Source organism: Meleagris gallopavo, chromosome 8, assembly GCF_000146605.3.
Source record: "Meleagris gallopavo isolate NT-WF06-2002-E0010 breed Aviagen turkey brand Nicholas breeding stock chromosome 8, Turkey_5.1, whole genome shotgun sequence".
Classification (NCBI taxonomy): domain Eukaryota; kingdom Metazoa; phylum Chordata; class Aves; order Galliformes; family Phasianidae; genus Meleagris; species Meleagris gallopavo.
In genome coordinates this window covers 9,637,057-9,662,106 of record NC_015018.2, presented here as the reverse complement: position 1 = coordinate 9,662,106, position 25,050 = coordinate 9,637,057, and the positions used below count along the sequence as shown (strand labels likewise).

The window sequence follows — 25,050 nt, the reverse complement described above, 5'->3', positions numbered from 1 at the left end:
GTATTATGAACGTACAAAATAAGTGACATGGAAGAGCTGTGCCAGAAAAGTAAGAAAAACGTTCCCTTTATAGTCCCTAGAGTTCAATAAAGCACCACTATTTCCCAGCTTTTAAAAGCTCTTTTATCACAATGGTTCATACCTCGCATTCCCTGGAGCCTGATTTGTTATACGTGCAGGGTCCTGCTCCATTCAGCAGCATCTCACTGGTCTCAGTGTTGGTAGGTTTGTAATCTACATAAAATTCCTGTGTGCTTGGAGTCATTTGCTTCAGTGACTGTCTTTTCTTTTTCCTGTGCCTCCGCATGAGAGAGCGCTGCTGCAGCTGCTTCATACTGGCTGGGTAACGCTTCCATGACACATAGATTACCAGCAGGATCACAAGCACAGACAAGAAAAGGGCCACGCTCCCTGCTATGATTTTATGAAAGGAGATGTGTTCTGTGTCATGCTCAGGTTCAGAGCTTGATTCAGTGGCTCCAATAGTTGGGGGTAGAGGGGGCTTGCTGTCGTGTTTAGGCCTGGTGAGTTTTGGTTTAAACGTTGGCTTTGGGAGAGCTCGTGCTAATTCAAACCTTTCCGTGGTACTTTTGCCACAGATGCTGTAGTTTTTCACTGCATCAACAACATTCACCCCCTGCAGCTCTTTCGGGCTGGCACAAATTATTGTGTTTTCTCTCAGCCCCCTAAAACTTTTAAGCCAGTTTACCAGAGAGCAAATGTTTCTGCTGCATTCCCATATATTCCCAGCAAGGCTGATGTCATTGAGGGATATCCAGGAGTCCAAAATTTCTTGACCAATAAATGTGAGCTTGTTTGAATCCAGGTTGAGGCGCTGTAAATTGGGCACACACTGAAAAACACTAGGTCCACTGAAAGCTTCTATTTCATTGCCAGATAAATCAAGCCTTTGTAATGAGCTCCAGGTCCAGGACATAGTTTGTCCTATCACACTGATTTTATTCCACTGTAAATAAAGGTTTTGAAGGCTGACTAGCCTTGGAAAAAGTGCCAGGTTGAGCTTAGAAAATTGATTGTGCTCCAGATGAAGCTCTTTCAGTCTGATCATGCCTGCAAAGACATTTCTTGCTAAACTTCGGATGCGATTATAACCCAGGTCCAACAGTTCAAGGTTTCTACAATCTTGAAATATTCGAACAGGGATGGTTCTTAGGGAATTGGACCGCAAATGTAAACTCAGCAGCTTCCTTAAGCCCCTGAACTGTTCAGATCCCAGAGACTGCAGCTGATTGTATGACAGATCCAAATTCCGGAGATTTGTCACAGGTCTGAAGGTATTATTAAGAAAATAGGAGATTCTGTTGGAACTCAAGATCAACTCTTTTAGTCTGCGTATTCCATTGAAAGCATTTTCGTCAATATTGCTGATGTGGTTATGGTCTAAATAGAGCCAGGTGAGTTGATTAAGACCTTTAAATTGATTGTATTTTAGTTTTTGGAGGCTGTTATATCGAAGGGACAAACCTAAACAACCAGCAGATATACTTGAGGGAATCTCCTGCAATTTCTGAGATTCACAATATACCATTTTGCCTTCACACCTACAGCCCTTAGGGCATCCTCGTTCAGCAGAAGAAAGCATTGTCAGTAATACAGTAGGGGCTATTACCAGAGCTACAGCTGATCCGCTCAGTAGCCTAATTACATTGAAACCTGGAAATAAAAACAACTTAGAAAAGTTATCCCCCCACACATCAGTCATGTCTTTCAATCATGCTAAAATCTTTATTTCAACAATCACTTAAAAATCCCTAGCTTGTCTCAACTACTTTTCACATTGTTTTCTTTACTCAGATTTTTTTAAAGAATGCCTTTATAAATATTGAGAAAACAGTTGGGTAAAAGGTGTAACCCCTCAGCAATTTAACTGTAATCACAAATCATATAAAGGTAAGTCTATGGAGCAATTAAAGCAGAGGCTATGCAGTGTATATGAATTGTATATTAAAAAAATAACATGAAAAACATACCCATCCTTTGTGTTGTTCAAAGGTCGTCCTTAGGTCTTTTGTTTTTTGCTTAGTGTGCCACAAGCATGGCAGCCCCTGTCAGCTGCACTGTAGTGAGTCAGGGCTCGCTGACACCCAGGAAGAAAAATTGGACCCCTTGGGAGATGGACCGATTTTGGAACATTATTCTTTGCCAGCCATGCAGAACACTCCAAGAATAAATCAATCCCAACACAGCATTCGCAGAAAAATGTCAAATTCTTCCTAGGTAATAGGATCTTCATGGATGTTACGTTTTTGCATCTTTATAGTTAGGAACCTGGCTTTTAAAATTTCTCTTTATAAGAAAGCATTTTAGATTCTTCCGAGCACCATTTAGCTATCTGAATTCACACGTCTGTATTCCATAGCACAGCAGTTCCCTTACTTAGTACCCGATCCGGCTAGGAAGCTGCTTTGTAGCATAGAAGGTAGAATAAGCCCGTACAACGAACAAGCTCTGCTCACTTCTGCGTACTGTCATTCTGAAAGCTCCGTCCGACTGTTGCTTTGGTTTCAGTGAATGCAGTCTTATGTAAAGCTGCCCCCAGTGGTGAAGAATATTACGGGCATGTGCAGAAATGTCTTCCTTTTATCTTGCAAATGAGTAAGCTCTGCTGGGAAAAGAGTGATTGTTCTGAGTGACTAATAGGAGCAGACTGGTCAGCTTCAATGTAAATTAGCGAGGTATGCTGAAATATCCAAATCCTCTTAGCCTCTTTTACTGTTTCTGAAAGCTGTTTTGCATCCTTGAACTTAATAGCTCTGTATGCACGGCTGAGACTTTTGTCTGGAAGGATAACATGACATTTGTAGGACGCAGATACAAATTTCCAGTCCTAAGGGTTGAGTTTTTTTCCTCTCATTGCATGAGACATGCTTACAAGATTTTTTGTGCAATAACTCACGATTTTTTTTTAGTGAAGTATCAGCCCCTCACTGTGTCTCTTATCAAGCATTTCAGTGGGGACACTATGTAACATGAAAAATGTTTCGGAGCTGACATTCTGCCTTTTTACTTTTTTCTCATCTGTTAAAAAATATAATGCCAGGAGATTAGAAGAAAGTATTGTGCTCATTTATTTCCCAACTTGTTGTCACTTTGTTCCACAGCACAAACACTTCAAATACATGCTTCCATGATTCCTGCAACATGGGGACTAAGCAGCTTGATGTGTTACCTCAATCAGGTGAATTGTTTTTACTGTAGGCTATGTCATGGGTAGAATTTTATGTGAAGGTAAAGTATGCAGAATTCTTTTAGATGTGTGACTCTGGACTGTCACAAAGAGCCTTTTTCTCTTTCCCTTTACTTTGTTTGCTGTGTGCTGTAGAGAAAGGACACATCCTCTTAAGTGGGCAGAGTGATGGGAGGATGGCATTATACAAATGCACCATGTTAGCATTCTTCCTTCACCAAGAAAACTGTGATCAGAGATGATGGAAAAGTATGAAGTCAAAGCTCAGTATAGTGCTAGAACATGTAAAAGCCTGAAGTGTACTACTTGCTAAAAAGGGAGTACAGATGATAGTCCCTCAAATGCAACCAGATAGCTCTAAGAACTGCTGTTCCCCTCTGAGGAACCTTCCTCCTTGGAAAAATGTGCTTTGGATTTTGAGCAGTAAAGAATTTAAAAGAAGGCGAAACCTAAATTTTTCCATGTTTAAAAATGCCAGTATTGCCTAGTACTCAGTCTGTGAATGACTTAAGGCTTAAAGCAATTGCATCAGAGGATTAATGCACCTACCTGTAGTGCCTAAATTAGGAGCGTGGTTGCCCCTCACTAATAACAACTGGTGATCGTTTTTCATGTCATCACTCAAAACTACTTATCTGCATAAGGCCCCACCATAAGAAGGTTCTCCAGTGTGGCTCAGTTTTGTGGAGATGGAAAGGGTTAGTTCTAAATTTATCATGATCTCCCATTCTCAACACAGCACATCTTTAGCTGTTGAATCTGATCTGTTGGGTTGGGAGGCCAGTGAAAAAATGCAGGATGTGCTGGGAACTTTGATAGTCTGGTGAGCTGTTTGGCTGGCAGAAGTATCATGTGCCTGTCCTGATGTGCTTATTTTAGGTTTTCCATCACTGCCTTGAGGTCTGTGTGTACTTGATGGAGCAGGACTGGCATCTTTGGAAGACAATTCAGACTTTCAGTAAGCCAATTTGTCTCCTGGAACTGCCACTCTTTTCCTCTGCTGACAGAAGAGGATGTCCGTGACAAGTGAGCTCTTTATTGAAATGGCTCAGGTTCCTAAACTTAGATGGGTTGAAATTAAGTATGAATTTTCATATCAGTAGGAGTTGGTACAACTTTACTAGTTCAGTCTTCTTCTCAGATTTTGATAGTTCTCTGGCTTTTCCTCGTTTGTCTTCTTTCTGTATCTTCATTATGGAATTAACAAGTAATTTCTCTGCCACCATGAGTCAGCAGAGCTTCAGTAGCTTTTCCAGGGTTTTAATAATTGCCAATACAGTGGACAAATGTGAGGGAACAGCCACTCTTTTACCATGAGTTATTTTCATTTTTTTGAAAGGGGTGAGACATCAAGAGATGAACAGAGAGAGCATCAAATCTGTATTAATGGATTGCCAAATTCAATTTTCTTTACTGAGATCCTTTCTGAATTACACAAGCAGGAAAAGTGCCAGTGTCTGATAAACAGTTTTTTAAAATTACATTTCTGTATCTTCGTACAGTTGAATGGTTTCTTTTCAAATTGCTGAAATAAAGCTGCTCCCAGTATGAACCATTTCAAGCAGAATTTCAGCACAGTCTGATAGCCATATTATAAACTATGAAAAATAGGGAATTAAGTTAAAGCTGCATTTTAGATAAGAAGATACCTTTTGTAAGGGCTTTAACCTTTGCCTTCTATCAAATAGAGTTTATATGTCTTTGCAACCCCATTGCATTACCTTCTAACTCATGCCACTAGGAAAAAAGAACTTGAGGCCAAACTGGTGAATGTTTCTTATGAATAAGCTAGTTTTAAAATCACAACTCCCAGGTGTCTAAAAATTTTGAGTGTGTTACAGGATTAATGTGAATTTAACTTAGACTATGTGTAAGTTTGTGTTCGTTAGCTGCTGTAGTCACAGAAGTTTTAAGTTCAGTGCTCTGTGCCAGCGTTACGCAGAACTGCCTGCTGTACTGAAGTAGCAGTTCCAAGTCAGGAGCAAGAGGCAAAAGCTGTAAATAATAGAAATCAGTGACTTTTCACTGACTGTGTGTGATCACTGATTAGTGCTGAGAATCAATGTTATTCCTTCTCTTCAGTCTACAAAGATGGAATTTTTACAATTCTGAAAAGAAAATACTCTCTTGCACAGTCTCTGTTTCAGGCTTAGGTATAAACTGAGATGCCACATACCTTATTAGTTTTGAGTTGTATGCTTCCATGATCGCTCTGATTTGTTTTCCTGGGCTTTCTCTGAGGTTAAAAATGACATACATTAAAAAAAATATATTGGCAGATATGTTGTTAAACATGCTTTAATGTTTACACATGTGAAAAGGCAATGTCGGGTGGAACCTATGATTTCCTTGACGAGACTCAAACTCAAAGATGTTTCAAAATGGTACAGTATCCCAAGGTAGCGATGGCTCAGATTTTTTTCTTGATACTGATCTGGATATTGTCCTGTACGAATTTGCTCACTGCCAGTCTCTGGAGTAATTTGCTTTAATTTAATTTCATGTTTGGTTTTGGTTTTGCTTATTTTGTTAAATTTGACTATATTTTCTTTTTACATTCATTCTGGCTGTGGCCTTTGTGCCCTGCCACAACATGCCTCTGAAAAGCTAATTACTTCCTAACCTGAATTGCAGCCAGAATAGCAAAGTTTCAAACAAAAAATCACATTCACTGTGAAAGCTAGTACCTCCACAGAACTGGTGTGGAATTGAATGCTTTACAAAAGAATGGGTGAAAGAGCAATTCTTGCTTCCTTATGACCCTGACAAATGCACCTGCAGTGAACACATATGTATATTTGCTGTGGATATTTGGAAAGCAGGGATGACAGAATTGCCAGGCTCCAGGAGGATGAGGATGGAGAGGTGCAGGGAAGGAATGTTAACTTCCCAAAGCATAAGAAAACAGCAGTTAGCAGTGGCTAGTGGGATTCTATGTGAACCAGCAGTCAGAAGCCTAGCCTTCCCCTTTTTAGTCATTTTTTTCCTATTGCCTTCCTCAAGATCTTTCATGCACACTCCTTAAAATACGGCTCTTGTGTAATTATTGCTGTAACTGAGTTTTTTTAGGAAATGTTTCTATTTTTGTTACTTCCATTAGAAATTCATTCGGAAAACCAATATGATCCTTTTTAGCCACAATGTGTTATGTTCTTAATGCACAGAGTGTAGGCTCCTGGATACAGTGTTTTTCTGATGGTAGATAAAGCTCCTGCATCTAGGAGTGTGTAATCACATGTTCCTTTGGGGAACTGCAGATAAAAAGTGCTGCACTGTGTTCTTTTTTGGGTTTATGAAGGGTTTGGGTTTATGTCCTTCCCTCAACTTTATTTCACTACAGAGAAAACAGGAATCAGCTGGGTTAGCAATTGAAGTTTGTTCTAAAGGGTACTTTGGTGTGCTATCACTGTATCATTAAGAGTAGATAAATCTAATAAAATCTTTGCAATTTTTGAGCCAGTGATTAAATGAACCTGATGTTCTGTGAGGATCAGATTAGAGCTAGAAGAGTATAACTCCCAGGGTAAGTATCAGAGCGTGGGAAGACAGAGGGAAACTCAGAAGGATGCAGGATTTGCCAAAGGTGAACATAATGAAAAGGAAGTGAGGGAAAGGGAAGATCAGGGAACATGAAGTACAGGGGGACTGAGGTAACAAAGTACTCTAAAGAAACAAGGAAGAGAGCTGAGAGAAGGATCAGTCCTGTCCCAGATGTTTGTCAGTACTGACCTAAAGGACCGTAGTGATAAATAGTAGATGCAGGATGTTGTTCTCCAGCTAGGAGCAGTTAGTTCTGCAAGGTGAAAGGATTGTGTATTACAAATTTTGTCTTAAGATGGGGGAAGATCTGAAACTCAGTAAGAGCCATGCTTCCTTGAGTCAACAACATCTCTATTACATCTAATTGCTTGTAGAAGACATCAGGAACACACCTGTCAGTTTTTGTATGCAGGGAGAATCTCCTCAGTGCCACAGTTTGCAGGGCAACACAGGCTATCACTTTTCTCATGCATGGTTCTATTCAACACACTGTTGAATAGTAAAGCTTTCCAACTGTATAATTTTGTAGGCATTTTGGATATGTCACAGAGGCTTCTGATCATATAGGATATGGAGCTGATGGAGCAAGTTCAGAGGAGGGCCACAAAGATGATCAGCGTGCTGGAGCACCTCTCTATGAAGAGAGACTGTGGGAGACCTCGTTGTAGTCTTCCAGTACTGAAAGGAGCTTACAAATAGGAGGGGGACTGCCATTTTTACATAATTGGATAGTAATAGAAATAGGCAGAATGGAGAGTCCTCCAAAAGAGGAAAGAATTAGGTTAGGTGTTAGGAAAAGGCATTGTTAATGAGGTATGGAACAGACTGTCCAGGGAAGTTGTAGATTACCCATACCTGGCAGCTTTTCCTGGTTTTGTTTTGTTTATTGGTCTAGTCTGAGTGGTCTGCTATCACACAGAAATGGATCTTCCATACTGAGGGCCTCACACCTGTTGTAGAGAGGCACCTGGGGCTGTGGAGCAGGCAAGGAGGGTTTTCATTTGCAGCTTCAAGAACAGACTTGCCTCCATTCACTCCTTTCCTTTGTTTTCTTGCCTCCAGCATTGCAAGTTTTTTCCTGACCTGATGTGATACAGACTGCCTTGGATTTTGTGTTTTTTCCTTTAAAATAACCTGTCTTTGCATGGGTGAATTGTGGTTTCTCTGCTCCTTCTTTTTGTCCCCATGACACTTTTTAATCTATCTATTTCATCCTGTAGCCTTGCAATGAGAGAAAGCAGATCATCTACCTGCTCACACCTCACACATCTGCTCTGACTGCTGCCTCATGATGCTAAGGAAAGGCTCATGCAGTCTACACAGCCAGTGGTCTGGATGACAACGTGGTTGCCTCCAAATTCAGTCAGGATTGCAACACCTTTCCTGACAGGGCCAGATACCCTTGCTCTCCTTCAGGTGGATACCATGGATATTGTGACTAGTCCCCTTCAATCTATGCCATTCTATGATATAAATTGTTCCAGTGTAAATTATGCTGCATATGAACCTAATGCTTTTGTTTGTGGCATCCAGTAGCTAGATGACTTGGATCCTGTCACAACTCTTGTGTCCTTAATGAAGAATTGGACACTGATTTTTTTCCCTTATGATTTTGAAGCAGTTTGAAAGCATGCAGACAGTCCTTCAGTCCCATCATCTTGAAGCATAAGTACATGAGGTGTAGCTTTCATTTTGTTTGCTCTCTGAAATTGGTAGCTGGTACTTCCGTTTCAGTGGTGTAGTAGGTCATTCAGGCTTGTCCTCTAGCATGTTGGTGGAAGGAGAGTATGAGTGGAAGACCAAAAGGTAAATAATCATCAATGAACAAAATGTAATGAATTATATCTTACTTATAGTGCTAGCTTCAATCTGCAAAACATGAATGCTACAAGCTCTGATGAATGATAAATGCCTTAGAGATGTGCAAGGGCAAAATAAAAGATGTCCTCGGTGGCCTCTGTTTGCAATTCTGCCTGTAGTCTTTTGTGAAGATGCCAGGCAGGTTAAAATAAATCCACACGCCTTGCAATTGCTTCCTACTCTATTGGGAACCAATAACCCATTACCAGAAGGCAGTACAGTTTTACTGTCCTAGCAGCACACACACATTACGTAGCTTAAAGCATTCAGAATGTGTTACATGTCATCACGAGGTAGGTTTGCCTGTGAGATAGAATTCGTTCTCCTAGGGACTTCTACCTTGTTATAACAATTGCTGCATAGGTAGTGAATTTATTTTCTGAGGAGCCAAATTAACACAGGAATTCTGTAGTGAAGTTTCATTCATTCAAAACTCCAGTCATGGTTGGGACATGGAGCTGGTGGCATTGTTTAACTGAATTCAAGCAGATTTGCAGCCTTGTCCCAGAAATATGACATTCCTGGAGCAGCTCGGTGCTGCCCTCTGAAGAGTCAGGGGGGATAAAGTGCACAACATGGCCTTGTATGGGGATCTTAGGCTCTGATGTCACATACTGACACATATGTCACGTATGACTTTGCAATGATGGTTGTGGTTGGTAAGCAGCAAGAAGAAGTTTAAGTCTTTATTTTATTCTCTAGCAAGCCCTAGACTTTTTCTGTCTTTATTATTAACATGTAGGTAAAACCCTCAAGATTAGCCTTTCTTCTTCATGCTTTTCCCATAACCTCTCCTCCTTAGTTCCTACCCCATATATGCTTATTTAGGAAATTGGTATCTTTTAGTTGCTCAGCACAGAGTGCATAGATAGAATGCACTTAGATATTTTGGAATTTCAGCTGTGTTCCTTATTACACATTTAACTAACTGCTCCTTGGTCCTCCAAATGAAACTGCCTTGGGATCTCATCATATGCTGCAGCTGAGAAATTACTGATGCTATCAGGTCAACATCTGTTGACTGCTGTGGCTCTCTGACTTCTAGAGTAAGGCAGCTGGCAAGAACTTTGATTATAAGAAAGCCAAGAAGACAACACCTTCTCAAAAACCTCAAAAAAATCTCATAACTTGCTTGCCAAACTGCACGATAAACCCTAATTTTCCTTAGACCTCTGTATCTCCATTGATGAGAATGAGAGTAGCATTTATTCTGGAAATTGATCAACATAGTAAGCCTACTTCCTTTGCTTTTTTTAATCTGACAATATTTATTTTCAAACATGTATTTTCTTTCTTACCTATGCATTTTTGGACTTTCAAATCTATCTGGACTTCTATTTCTTTTGTCATTTTTATTAGTTGCTTTGGGTAAGATATATTTTTGGGTAAGATTATATGGCAAAATTTCTTCTGAGGACAAAATAGGCTGATAAGTGCTGTCAACTTCTATTCACTGTAGGAACTTTTTAAATGTTACAAGAATTTAATTTTGAAAACAATCAAAACCACTCAACAATACCTTTAATTTTGCATATATAAATTGTGAAGGGTAGCTAACATATTTCAATTAGTTGACATGAAAAGAGAAATATTTCAATTAGTTGAAATGAAAAGAGAAATATATACACAGCATTTCTTAGGGTCAGTCCTCGAATAGTAAACGAGACAATTATTCTTACTAGGGAGAGCTACTTTCTATTGTTATTTATACTACTCCTCTTCACTGCAAAGAGGTGTATAGGTATAAACAGTTAAGAGTGCAGAATATCTTGACTTCACTTGACTTGCTGAAATACTCTGAAATTATTTCCAGTTTCTCTTTTCATTTGCTTACATGAAAAACCAGACAAAGAAGCATCCCAGCTTACCTCTATAAGTACTTGTTCTTGGACTCAGTTGTGGTATACTGAGGCTGTGGTTTTCAAATCCAAAGACGACCAGAATGATGTGTTATTGTACAGCATTAGTAACATTTTGAAGAGAAAACTAAACATGACAGTTGAACAGATTTGCAAGAGAAAAACACGAACAAAGTTAAGAAGCATATAATTATGTTCATACACAATGTGACTAGCATAAAAATGATTTATTTCAAATGGTTACAGTTGCTTGCTTAGTCACTTCCTCCTCTGGCTTCGGCCTAATTCTGTTTTCTGCTATTTTCCTCCAAAAAATATTTATTCTCTCTCTCATCAAAAGTTGGAGATTTCTGTAATCTTAATAATTCAATCAAGTCCTTTTCAATTAAGCAAGCTACACCAGATTACAAATATTCCAGCTGTGGTAGCTGGTGCTCCTGAGAAAGATCAAGAATCTTAATTACACTGACAGCTGTGCTTATTTAACTAGCCTGTAATCTGCTTCAAATTAGTAGTAGAGGTCGCTCTTCTGTGCTCAGTAAGGATGAACTAGAAATTTTTGGTTAAAAAAGCAAAGACTAGTTTTGACTAGGTATTCCATTCTGTATTTGCCATTCTTATTCTTTTCCCAGAGGTATGTCTGGCAAATGGCTTTACAGAAAACGGATGTGATTTACATGAATTCATGTTCATCTTTTCAGACCATGTCTACTCAATAAAATTGTATTACATGAAATGTGATTAAATAAAAAACGAAAAGAAACAAACAAATCTCATCACGTTTATGTGATTTACAGAAAAAGCAATGAACTCCCATGTAATTGTCCAAAACAAGAAGTCTTGGTTACTACAGCTTTTTTTTTTTTTTCTGTGACAGTGTAATCCATTATTTCTTAAAACAGGGTCTTTTTATCTAGTGAACAGGACAACAAATAAATTACACAATCAAGTCAAAGGAACTCAAAGGCTATGCATGACGTTTTTCTGCTGCGTCACAATGTAAAGCAAAAAATATCTGCAGTGTTAATTTCTGCTTGACCAGAGTCTTGAAGGGTTCTGCAGACACAGGGAGGAAGAGAGGAAGCTGACATGGATAGGAGAATTAGCTTTTACCCTTTCTCTTCTTTCTTGCAACAGTAGTGAGATAGGCACATTGTACTTTTCGCGTACTGTAGCTTTTGCAATTTGTAAATCCTTCAATCCAGTCTACTATATCTCCTAAGTAGCTAAGAAGCTTAAAAAACTCACCTTTATCTTCAACAGCTTAGTTGCATATGGAAAAATTTAGAAAGCAAGAAATGCTGACAGTCAGTAACTAAGTAGAAGTTCCAATCAGCCTACATAGTGGAGACACTGACGCTGAATCTGAGTGAGTCACTAGTTCTGTTTCTGCATCCCAGGTGACCCTAAATGGCAAAAGGAATTAGGACAAAATACAAAGGGCATATAAACATGAGCTTAGTTTCAAAATCAAGTATACTGTCTTCAGGCATAAAGTATGTAGGAATGTCTCCATCTATTTCCTACAGGGTACATCTTTTGTCATAAGTAGATGTCAGACAAATCTCTTCTCTATGTATTACAAAAATTCCAGTTTACTGGTTTGATCTTAAAGCATATGTTTGTCATTTGGTCAAGCTGATGTCCAGATCGTAAACAGATGTTTATGTATAATGATGTATAATTAACACAGCAAAAAATACTAGTGAGTTTTTTGAGCTTGTCTTGAACCCTTTCCTATGTTCCTTTCTAAGACTGTGAGCTCCTTGGACACTTTTTTTTCCCCCTCAATATATGACTAAAAGAGACTCTAATCTTAATTTACCAGTATAAACATTACCAGTCCAATACACAGAACAGTCATGAGTGGAATGACAATATGTTTTGTCTGAAATTGGTAGGAAAGTTAGAAAAGAAGGATCATTCAGGGGAAGGCAAATATTCCTTTGTTATTTCACTTTCTTCATCAAAATGCATATTTTCAGCTGCATAGTTTAGTTTACACTATCTCTGTGGGATCCCTTCTGCAGTGAAGTTCTTTGGCACTTTTTGCATGCATAGGTAATTGACATAGGATAGGAAAAAGTAAGATCAGAACTAATGGATGTAAGGAAAAAAAAGATACTGTAAGGCCATGTTATTGAATAAGAACTGTCTCCTATGACGATTTTTTCAGTTTCGTTTGAAATATCTAGTAGTTGCCACAGTGAGATAGAAAGTTGGAACATATCTGGCATAGCAATTTCAGTGTTCTTCTCTATGTGATTTAAAATCAAGTGGAAATATCCTGTTATAAAAGAGTGATCTATAAATGAATAGAAGTCTTGAAGAAAACCACTGTATCCAAGAGTCTCCAAAAAGAAAACTATAAATACTTTGGAATATATATTCTCCATCGTATCTATATAAGATAGTTGTTGATCAAAGGAATAGTGTTTTAAAGAAGCTGATAATTCGTATGTTCATGTAAAGACCAGTGTTTAACATTCTAACCCTTCATACAGAAAGATACGTGAGAGAAATACAAGAGCAAATATGACAGGTTCTGCAACAGCTGAACTGCTAGAATTGCTTTTGCAAAGCTCTTCGATTTTGCTAAAAACAAAGTCTCATCCAAAGCCAGATTTAGAATAGGTTTCCAGCATTGGTTACTACTCTGGTCATTTGTATTTGTGCGCCAATTCCACGTGTGCTTGTGAAGATTTTCGTACTATTAGCGAGAACGGTACTTCTGTATTGCCCATTACTGACATTGTGGGAATGAACTTAGTGCTGCTAAAGTTCTGACTTTATCCACTTAAAAAGGTTATTGTAAATTAGAGCAGGGATGCTGAGAAAGAGAAAATTCCTGCTCTTAGTAGCATGTTTTTTCATAGTCAAATGTCTTAAGCGGTGACAGAATTAATTATTGCCAATTGAAAGTGGCTCATTTGCAGAATTTTAGTGAGAGAAGTTTCTGAATTGGCACATTTCTCTATCTTTCTTTTTTTCCCCCCAATATTTAATTCCGTATCTTATCATAAACTAATAATACAACAAGCACCCAAAAGATTAAAGGGACATTTGCTGATCCTGTAAGTCTCACAAAATTAACCTCTCAAATGATTAGCATATCATTTAATAAATCTGCCACATGACCTTCTTTCTGTTCTATTTTGACAGCTACTTGAAGTACTTGATGGCTATTATAGACCCTTTTATTTGCTACTTGTAGCAAAAATGTATGCAAACAATAGAAATCCTGTATGCCCCACTTAGTGCTTAGAACGTACGTAGGCCACTCCAAAAGTAATACCACGTTTGTTTCTATGAAAACCAGAACAGATACAAAGAGCACAATAACACTATTTGATAGAGCAAATTCTCAGCTACAAAACACTATTTTTCAGCATAGGCACCACCATCAGCTATGAATTTTCACCAGTGATGAACAAGAGCTGCATGCTACACACATAAAAATCTGCATGGCCATCTGGAACATGGCTTGTCTTTCACACTGCCGTCACCACTGCTGAAATGTACCACCCACTGCCTCACTGTGCTCACATCCACTGTCTGGTTTTCGTAAACGTTCAGTGACTGCTAATGAATGTCACTGGGTGCAATTTTTTCTGCATGAAAGAGTTCAGTTACACACATTTGCTTCACATGCACTTCATGTCAGATACTATTTTGTCAGAGTGCTGCCATCAGTTACATGGCAACAACATTTAATGGAATATTGGTGTGAAGGTTCAACCTGTGCTGCCATGATACCGTATCTGATGTTGTGAGCTGATAAAAATAAAATAGGAGGCATTACATTTGGAGCAGCCTTCATATTTCAAAAAGTGTGCTTTGCAAGTTCACAGCCTCTGTCACCCTTTGCTAGTGTTTGTCTTCTTTATGCGCAATTGGTGTAGGGCCATGCATTATTTCCTTGTCGGGGGCTGGCTGGGAGAGTTACCTGTGTCAGTAGTTATTTTCCACAGTTCAACACAACATCAGTCTGCAGCAGAAAAGGAATCTGCTTTGTTTCAGTCTCCATTATTTCCATTGTTGCTATTCAAGAAAGTTAGAATATATGTATGAAACAGTTTATGAAATCATTAGAGAGCTTCTCATGTTCATGCACAAAAATGGCATTAAAAACTATGGCCAAATAGACTCATCGTTTTAAGAAATGGTACACTATTTAAACATTTCTGAGAGTGCCAGTCAATAGATGTATCAGTGAGGCTGACAGGGATGTGTATCTCAGAACAATGCTATGCTTCAGCACACAATTTTGGAATTTCTTTCAGAGGTCATTATTAGGATCTTAATGATGAGTTTCACGATTTAACAATTGCTGGTAGTATGTTTTGCTGATTATGTTTCATACAGAATTAATCACTGCCCTTATTTGTGTATAATTTGAGCTCTAAAATTAGAATAAAGGTCAGAGGTAAATAGTTTATGTACCGTCACCATTTGGATGGTTTTACTCCTGATATTCAAAACAATTCTACTGTGTCCAGTTCTGGGCTCCCCAGTACAAAAAAAGACAGGGATCTCTTGGAAAGAGTCCAGCGGAGAGCCACGAAGATGGTGAAGGGCCTGGAGCATCTCCCCTGTGAAGAAAGGCTAAGTGAACTGAGTCCGTTTAGCCTTGAGAAAAGACGACTGAGAGGGGACCTGATCCAGGTTTATAAATATCTGAGGTGTGGCGGCCATAGTGGTGAGGCCAGTCTCTTTTCAGTGGTACATGGAGACAGGACGAGGGGAAACGGACATAAACTACAGCATAGGAAGTTTCGCATGTGCGTAAGAACTTCTTCATGGTGAGGGTGATGGAGCACTGGAACAGGCTGCCCAGGGAGGTTGTGGAGTCTCCTTCTCTGGAGATATTCAAGTCTCGCCTGGATGCCTACCTGTGTGACCTGGTGTAGGGAACCCGCTTTGGCAGGGGGGTTGGTCTCGATGATCTCTAGAGGTCCCTTCCAACCCCTACAATTCTGTGATTCTGTGATTCTGTGAATTCATCTCCCATAATTTATACTAGGATTCCATGTATGCATTTTTAATTTACACATTCAGAACTGGCAGACATTGAGAGTATGTGTTAGACACACTTGTGTGGGCTTTAGGGAATGCTTTTAGAAGATTTGTAAAATCCAAAATTGAAGCAATTTGCTAACTTTGGAGTCGTCCAAAATAATCTATAGGAATTATTGCTGGTTTTGAAAACAACCTGTTGGTCACACATCAACACTTTCAGTGACAGGAATGTTGGGAGCTCACAAAAAAAAAAAAAAAAAAAGTGCTGCTGCTCCTCCTGAGCTTTGTCATTATTTAATGGAATAGGTTTTGGTATTCATCAGCCAGCCATACGGTTGTCTTTAACTTCCCCAAGAAAGGGAATTATTTAATGTAAAAAAAATGCTGGATAAATGTCTCTGTTCAAAGAAGACTACCTTCATAAGATGAGTTTCATGTAAGTGATGCATAGCTGAAATTTGTTTGGCTCTGGTTGCCACAAGAGGTATATAATATTCAGTCTAAATATGAATTTTCATGGCACGAAAAATGTTTTTCTGTTCTAAGTAGCTGTCCCGCATACCAATGCGTGTCTTCATTTAGGGGAAGGCAGCTACACTGTAATATTGCGTCTTCCATTTGCATCTTAATTAACTTTGAACTAAAGTAGATAACTTATTTGACATTCTAAAAGGGAGCTTTTGTGTCCAGTTACTCATGATTAGTATTCCATGGGGAAAGAGGCTGAGATAATGAGATTTTCACCACCTTGTGATAAGTCCCTCAGGTAGTGGTTAAAAGTCTTGCTTGCAAAGTTCATTTCTGCTAAGTAGCAGCCCTTTCTAGTAACCCTGCCCATAGCAGGGGGATTGGAACTAGGTGGTCTTTAAGGTCCTTTCCAGCCTAAGCCATTCTTTGACTTTATGAACATTGGATGTCATGTTTCACCATTCTCAGCTCCTTCTTAGATCTACAATTAAAGATCAGTTTAAGCCATGCAGATTCATCCACATTACACTGAAGTAGGTAGTTTATGTGTTTGAATATTATGTGCTCTGGTACCAAATTGTAAAGTGCCAGCCTTTAGGTTCAGCACAACTTGGTAACAGTGGCATTCTGCTGTAAATTGAGGAGTTTCCTGTCTTTCTACTGTTCCTTCTAGTCCACATAGAAATCCAAGTTGAATCACTTTCTAATGCATAAAGGAGTAAATAGATATCAATTTGACATTTACAGGAATTTTGCAATAATAGACAAGGGAGGTGTTTTGGTTTTCTTGAAGATTTTTGCAGGATGATAGTGAGCTGGACACAGAGTATAAGGAAAATGCAATAATCCTGTTATAATTCCTGAGTAATCACAGCTGAAACAATAACAGAGGTTTCTGAAGATGATCTGTCCATGCTTACAGTGTCATTCCACTTGGTTCTAACTCTCTAGGCAAACAATTTTGTGCAACTTCCAAATAAATTTCAGTGGTGTTCCTGAGTTGTTCAGAAGCTGAAAGCTCCCATGCACACAGCTGGAAAGGAATTGGAGTTATTACAGACACAAGCACCATAGCTGGAAAAATTAGTGTAGAGTCTGTCAAGATAATATAACATTCATGAAAATTCAGTGCACTTTTCTCTATAATGCATTTCCAGTGACTCAGACCACTTGTATCACTTGAGCCAAACAAGGGTTGTTACATGAGACAAAGCAAAGCAGTATATTTACTGCTGTATCTAATGATTTTATCTCAGTCTGTGGTATAAAATTATTCTTGCTAGTTCAATAGAATACTTAAGAAGAGCTTTAGAGGTGTTTGGTAAGCAAATTTCTAATTGTAATGTTTAACTTTTAACCTGTTAACAGAGAAAAAAAAATTCAAAAAATTGCTTAAAGCCTACTCTTAGGTTTTCCTGAAATCTCTTTAGGATCCAGTCCTTATTCAGGAAACACAAATGAAAAAAACATGCTTGAAGCAGATGATTATAGTAAATAGATAAGAATGTATCCATTTTATTAATTCAAACCTAGTCTAACCACAAGGAATTCTGCTGTTCTCGTATCTTCCACTGAAAACAAATAAATAAAACCAAACAAAATAAAACAACAACAGAAAACCCTGACTGTTTAGTTAGCTGCTGACCCTGCCTTTTTCCATCCCATGGGATGAAGGTTCCTTTTCAATTTTCTTTCCATAGGGCAGTATCTTACTTTGCTGCCCAGCTGGTCGCTATTGTATGTCAGCCAACATTACTCTTACCACCTTTGAACTGGGAATAGCTTCTCTAAGCCTGCAAAATAGCTTTATTTCCTACTCTCTTTGGACAGGCAGTGCATTTTACTAATTTTAAATGATCAGAATTTCTCTGTGCATGTAATTCTTTCTCAAAATCTGGAAATCTTTCCTAAGGGCATCATACTTAGTAGGTAAATAGAACACTGTGTTTCAAGTCCTTTCACTTTTATAAAAGTCTGGGTTTTTCCTTCCTTCTACTTCAGATTGTCTCTGAACTAACGGTAGTTATATAGCAGCTGCTCAGTGCTTATTTTAATGGCTAAAGAGGGAGCCACTGAAATTTGAAATTCAAAGTTTTTTTTCTGAAATCAGGACTTCCTGCCATCCCAAAGCTGTGTCACTGTGTCTCTGCATTATCTTGTCTCTGAGACTGAGATGCTATCTTACCCAGGAAGTCTCTGGAACAGGTAAATCAACACAAATATAGGTGAAATGATTGGATTATCAACAAGAAACACTTCTCTCAGAAGAATTTCATTTTTTACATTGATTTATGTTTTGCTCCCTATCTTGCTTTTTTATTTTGAGCTTTTCATCTATAGGAGCATGAGCTGTGACCCTACATGCTTTTGGACTGTTCAGAGGTTCGTGCATTTATATAGGAATTCCTATCTTTTTCATAAAGGCTGCTATTCTAGTAAATTGTTTTATGATCTGTGTATTGGAAATGGACAGGGGAAGTTCACATGGTTATCACGGTTTTTTTTCTTTTTTTTCTCTCCAAAATATTGCTGAAATTAAGTTTTGTTTAATGATGTTATGATATCCAAGCAAGTAAAAAATTGTTTCAGATTATTTGGAATATGCTGATAATTTGGAAATGTTTAAATAGATATGAATGGAGGGAAATGAGAACTTTTAAAATAATTCTCTGAATTTGAAAGTGTTTTCATTTTCACCAGGTGATTTAATTTTTGGATTCTCGCAATAAGATTCAAACCTTCAAACATATTCTATGAATGAAAAACATAGACCAATGTTTTCTCTCAAGTCATTTCGGACTAGGTTAATTAGCATTTTAGTCAAAGGATAATTAATTAAACAGTTAATGTATTAATTAAATGATAATGAGTGCATTTATGTAGAACTTAGAGTTTTAATATATAATGCTGATTTGACAAGAAGTCTCTAGGCAGAAGCAAGCAAGAAAACTAGTTTTCATAGATAATATTGCAGTCTCTTTTTTAGGTGCGTTGTCTGCTTAGACATCTATTGCAATTTATTGTTTATCTCAAGCTTCCAGAAAGTTGAATATATTTCTTTTTACTGGTAATTTTTCAAATTAGGTATTCTCTTTATACATATTTAAAAAATTACAAGACATTCTTGAAACTGTAGCGATTGGAAAGTAAAATTAGGAATCTCACTCCTCAAAGTAGGTTCACAACTCTAGTTGTGTTTGGGCATATGTCTGGATTGGTATCCCTTCTGACATCAGAGGCAGTTCAAATGTTACAGTACAGCTGATAGATTTGCTTAGGAGGAAGGATAAATGTTGGTGCCAGAGATTATCCTCTTTGTTAACACTAGTTTTGCTGATGAGAACAAGAATCAAATAGTAGTTTGAGTTAAACCTTGTTGGTACTGCTTCAAGCTTCTTTCAGCAGGACTGAGCCCTTTTGTGGTTTTACCTGACAGGTGGCTCAGCACTATGCAGTCATTCACTCATCCCACTCCTTCCCAGTGATATGGGGGAGAGATCGGGAAAAAATGTGGAACTTGTGGGTTAACATAAAACTATTTACTAACATAGAGAAAAGGAAAAGGATAATAGTTATAACTATATACATATATATAAATATATATTGCAAGTGACCTGGCTTGAAAAGGACCTAGATAGAATCATAGAATCATAGAATGGCTTGGATTGAAAGGGACCTCAAGGATCATCTAGTTTCAACCCCCCTGCTGTGGACAGGGTCACCAACCACTAGAGCAGGCTGCCCAGAGCAACATCCAGCCTTGCCTTGAATGCCTCCAGGGATGGGGCATCCACAGCCTCTCTAGGCAACCTCTTCCAGTGTGTCATCACTCTCTGAGTGAAAAACCTCCTCCTAATATCTAACCTAAACCTCCCGTATCATATTTAATACAATTTGCCCTTGTCCTATCACTATCAACTCATGTAAATAGTCGTTCCCCCTCCTGTTTATATGCTCCCTTCATGTATTGAAAGGATGATGTACAAGCTGTTGCTCACCACCCACTGACCGATGCCCAACTAGTCCCTCTGAGCAGTGGAAGAGAGAGATGAACTCCCACCCCCTTCAGAACTTCTTCCGCTTGATGACCCATGGTATGGAATATCACTTTGGCCAGTTTAATTCAGCTGTTCTCTCCCAGCAACTTGTCTGAGAATGGCCTTGCCTCTGTATAGCACTGCCTAGCAGCAACTATAAATATCGGTAGGTTATCAGCATTGTTTTTCTCCTAGAATCAAAACATAACATCTTACCAGACACTCTGAATAAAACAAATACTAAATAAGAGTTTCACTGTTTATGGAGATTTCATATATAGAAGTAGTTGGGCATAGAATCACAGAAGAATAGAAATGTCTGTGGGTCTGTTAGTGTAAAAAGTACTGGCAGAGTGAGGATTGGGCAAGTGGTTTTATTTTTTGAAAAAAAATCTAAATATTTCCTGAGGTCTCCTCCAAAGAAAAGTTTGTCTTAGCTATGCTAGTATTGACTTATCTTCACATTAAACTTGAGTGTCTAAGTGTCTATGGCCAAAGAATTTTTGTGTAATTGCCATAATTTTATCAAGAAAGGCAATAAGAAGTTAAACTCCGAACTGATGTATATTATTATCTGTCTGTTTTCCTATGTTGGAATTTCCAGAAATTTCTAATCACAAAAACATGTTTTGAAGGGGAAAAAAGTAAAGAACTGCTTTGGTTTAAGGCATGGAGCGGTTAATACTCCTTTCCTTATTTTTTATCTTCCTAATAAAACTCCCACCACTTCACTGTTGCCATGCAATAAATTTTATTTTGTGGGTTTTTTTCTCCTTTTACTGGTGAATCACCGAGATTAAGAATTTCTTAAACTGCACTTTTTAGATTTCTGTTGATTCATTTTTTGCAGTTGTTATTCTGAGGGGTACTTGAAGCAGTCTAAATTTTTCCACTTCAGTAACTCAGACTGAGTGCTACTCAGATTTTCTGGAGTGAATTTAATTTAACAAAATGTAAGTTTAAAAAATCTTGCAAAGTGACTTTCTCATCCCCCCCTCCACTCCCCTGCTCCCCCAGTCCCCTCTGCCCAAGGCAGAGCAAATGGATGTATTTGCTATTAAGCTTGGATGAATACCGGGGAAAATTGCCATGCCATATTCCTCTCCTTCACCCAGATCTAAAACATTTTCTTTTCTTTGTCCCTATAATTTCACCAGGGAAGATTTTTTAATGTATATATATAACTTTATATATTTATAAATTTATTAATTATGAATAATTAAAATATATATAATTATTTGTTAATATATATAATATATATATAAATATATAAAGTTATATATATAAAGTATATATAAAGTTGTTCCTTTGTTCCTATTCTTCCCCATATAGAATCATAGAATCTTAGAAGAATCATTTCGGTTGGAAAAAAATGCCAAGATCGTCAAGTCCAACCATCTAGCTGACCAAGAATTTAAACGGTGTTTTGCACGTTGTACGTTGCGCGTACCTATATTCACAGGGGAAAGGTCTTATGTATATCTTTATCTAAATGTCTCCCTCTTCCTTACAATGCTGTTTGTAAGCCATGAGCAAGTTAGTAAACTTTCAGAGCATGTTTTTTAAATAGAAAGGAACAGAGCATCTTGAATTGGAAGGGACAGGTGTCATGAAGTCCAACTTCTGACTCCACACAGGACTATCTATAAATTAAACTAAACTGTCTAAGAGTGTTATCCAAATGCTCCTTGAACTCTGTCTGTCAGACATGGTGTCACAAACACTGCCCTGGAGAGCCTGTTCCATTGCCCAACCATCCTCTGGTGAAGAACCTTTTCCATACATCCAATCTCACCCTTTCCTGACACAGCTCACTGCCATCTCCTCAGGACCTGTTACTGTCACCAGAGAGCAGAGATCAGTGCCTTCCCCTCTGCTCCCCTCAAGGGGAAGCTGCAGGCTCTGGAGCGGTTGCCCTTCAGCCTTCTCTAGTTAAACAAAACAGATGGCCTTTACTGCTCTTCTGATGTCTTTTCCTCAAAGGCTTATGTCCTCCAATAGTCAAAAAAATCCCACAAATTCAAGTGCATGTTTGAGGTAAAGTACAGGCATGTAGTGGACATGACCAGCTGTGATGAAAGAGGGATCAAAGGAAAGTGACTGGTGCAAATGGAGTGCTGGATTGTAGTTGTTGTGGAGTTAGAGTAGAAGAAAACACATCCAGATAGTCTGAGGGCAATGTAGAGATTGAGATTATAGCATGAGGTAGCAAGAGGATGGGAGAAAGGAAAGAGAAATGAGGCCACTGGATCTAGATGGAATTTTGAGGAGCAAAGACTTCTTAAAATAAAAACCCAACTGTAAGTATATAATCCTCTCCTTAGCACATGGAATTCATGATTGCTTTAATTATAGTCAAATTTTAATGAATAAGCCCAGTTCTTGTAAATGAGGAACTGAAAAAGCTTAGGGCGGAAGGGACAGAAGGAACTCTGTAAGACAGTACATGGAGTAGAAAGGGAAAGTTCTTGAAAGGATTGAAATTGCAGCAGTTCTGGAGTGGTCATCAAGCAGAAAAGAGAATTTCTGGTTATTAGAACAGGAAAAACAAAACTTCATGGAAAATTAAACTGGGTTTGGAATGAAGGACACATTGCAGAAAATGCAGGCTGCTCATTTTTAACTAAGATTTTTTAGGTAGTGGCACTAATACAGGGCTGCTTGAATGCTTCCTTAAAGGCTCACAGGACTCCAGAATCTTCTTTCTGTTTTGCACGTGCTCACAGGATCTCTAGTATTTTAATATAAGGACTTTCCATTGTTCGACTTTTACTAGGGTCCAGACAGCACTAAAGCTTACTCTCCCCATTGGCTATCCTAGACACTGACTTGATCCTTTGGGTTACATTGCCTCTACATGAATAAAACATTTATAGCTGATAAGGACTAGTATTAACATGTAATGCAGTTGCAACGTTTGTTCTAGTTTATAAGTGGAAAGGTGTCATCTGATAGGGAGTAATTTGTTTCTGTACTCATGTACTTGAATAGAGTTAGGTGAGGAAGTTTAAATACTTGCTACAATGAAGTGGTAATGGCAGACGTTCGTGCAGTCCAAACCCAGCTGTTAGTTCTGTTGTCAGACATTCGATCAACTCCAAAAATTTGGTAATTTAATGTTATGTACATTATTTCTTCTGACCTCCTCTGCAGTGACAGTGGACAGTATACAGAAAGGATTAAACCCAGCCCTAGGAATTTATAATCTGGCTGAGAAAAAGACATGGCAAGTGTTTCTTTTCAGAAGATTGGAGGAGTAGAAGGAATGATAATTCATTTCATAACTCTGACTGTACAGGCTGATTTTCTGTACAGCTTGATGGTTTGACGTTATTGAGCCACACTGACCGTATTGGAAAGTTGAGAGTAATTGCTGCCATTAGCAAAGTGATTACATGAAGCCATCACAACAAACAGAAAGTATCAGCATTAGCTTCAGTGCTGTTAGCGTAATGGTTCTTCAGTTTCACAGCATTTTATATTACACTGATAAATATACCAACATTTACGTGAAGGATGAGCCTTAGCACAGATGAGAGAAGTGTGTTATACCACTGACAATCAATAATCAGACACAGAAAGAGGGAAACTTGACTATACTTTGGATTTTAGACTTACTATGTTTACACATTTTACACAAACTATTGTCCACATTCTGTGAATAAAATTTCCTGACATCTTCATTTAGGTAAATATTAAGTGCTATTAAGCAGCGTATTTTTTAAAATCAGAGTTATCATGAAAGTCCCATTTCTTTCTTCATCCTCTCTGTTTTACTTAATGATGCCTTCTGAAAATGTTACAACTTTTCCTCTACTGAGTAGGGAATGCATGTCTTCATAAGGCCCTTTGTATCACATAACCAACATCATACATCATGTTTTTTTGATTTTTCATTAGTTAGGTTTGTGCCAAAAGATACATGGGTAGCCAGGATGGCACAGCAAATATTTCTGCACTGAGCAATCAACTATAACAACAAGAGGAAGAGAGTAAATAGACCTCAGCAATACGCATTGTCTGGGTGGAGAGTAACATAGGCTGAAGGTATTTGACACCTCATGGAATGAGCGAAACTTCAACCCTCAATCTTTAAAATTCAGTTTATGATGCATTAGAAAAAGGTCTCTCACTTTCTTTAAGGGAAGCTTCTATTCAATCAGAATAGAATTTTTATGGCAAAAAGTTTCCCGAGGAAGTGAGGAATTACAGGAAGATAGAGCCTTGCTTGCCAGTCTGGTCGCAGTGGGAATGACACTTTGTAAAACATTTGTTCATTTCTTATTGTGTATGAAGGTGGTTTCCTTGGATGCTTGTGCTGAGGTAGTTCTCAGATCTCAAGCAAATTATCTCCAACAGCAGGAGCTACTTGAATTGAAATAATTAGAAGTATTTGGTTAGAAATTTGTTACTCAGAGTTTTGCTAATTCAGCAAATGGTAATTAATTCCTCAGGACTGTAGAAAGGTATTTCCATTATAAGCAGTATACAAATTGGATTTAACTAAAGTGTAATTAAAGAAAAAAGAATTAGTAAAAACTCATACAGAATAGTCTTAATTTGTTATACTCATTGTATTAGCACGTTCATGTTACACTGAATTTTAAAACATATGTTTGACTGCATATATTCCCTGAGTTGCAAGAAGCTTAACATTATGGCAAAATATGAAACTGATAACAATAAAAGAAAAGGAGTTTTTTATATATATATATGTATATTTTAGATTCTAAGAATTTTTAGATTTTAGCAATAAATCCCTTATCTGCACAAATGTGACAGTTAATGATAGCCAAGTGGTTTGATATTGAAGTGAGGGTACTTTAGAAAAGGCACTCTATCAAGAAGTTTATTTTTCTTTCAGAGATGATGCTATAAATCATACTAACGTATTGATGATAACAAATTATAGCTTCAAATGACACCAATGCTAGAGAAATTTTTAAGGTTGATTGACCTGAATGTAATTTGCAGCCATTACCCCTGGCATGCCTGTGGCTGCTGCTGAAGTGACACGCTGAAATCAGTGATGAGGTACAGCTTCTAATCCACAGTGTGT

General features: G+C 38.1%; 2 protein-coding genes across 4 annotated transcripts in view; one reads left to right on the top strand and one right to left on the bottom strand.

Moving 5' to 3' along the window:
* The window catches only part of LRRTM3 (leucine rich repeat transmembrane neuronal 3), an 89,747-nt gene extending 87,208 nt beyond the window's left edge, over window positions 1-2,539 (bottom strand). The window contains exons 1-2 of the mRNA XM_003207873.4: window positions 1,992-2,539; window positions 143-1,674 (exon numbers count right to left, since the gene is read on the bottom strand). Coding sequence (XP_003207921.1) covers window positions 143-1,674; window positions 1,992-1,995 — 1,536 coding nt within the window. The 5' untranslated portion in view covers window positions 1,996-2,539. The remainder of the gene's footprint in view (window positions 1-142; window positions 1,675-1,991) is intronic.
* CTNNA3 (catenin alpha 3) overlaps window positions 1-25,050 on the top strand; it is a 289,557-nt gene that overhangs the window by 227,079 nt on the left and 37,428 nt on the right. The window contains exon 8 of one of the 3 annotated variants that reach the window (XM_019617503.2): window positions 4,088-4,246. The exons of the other annotated variants lie outside the window; for them this stretch is intronic. Within the exon in view, the coding sequence (XP_019473048.1) occupies window positions 4,088-4,231 (144 nt within the window). The 3' untranslated portion in view covers window positions 4,232-4,246. Of the gene's footprint in view, window positions 1-4,087; window positions 4,247-25,050 lie in introns of those variants that run through there. 3 annotated transcript variants of the gene reach the window in all.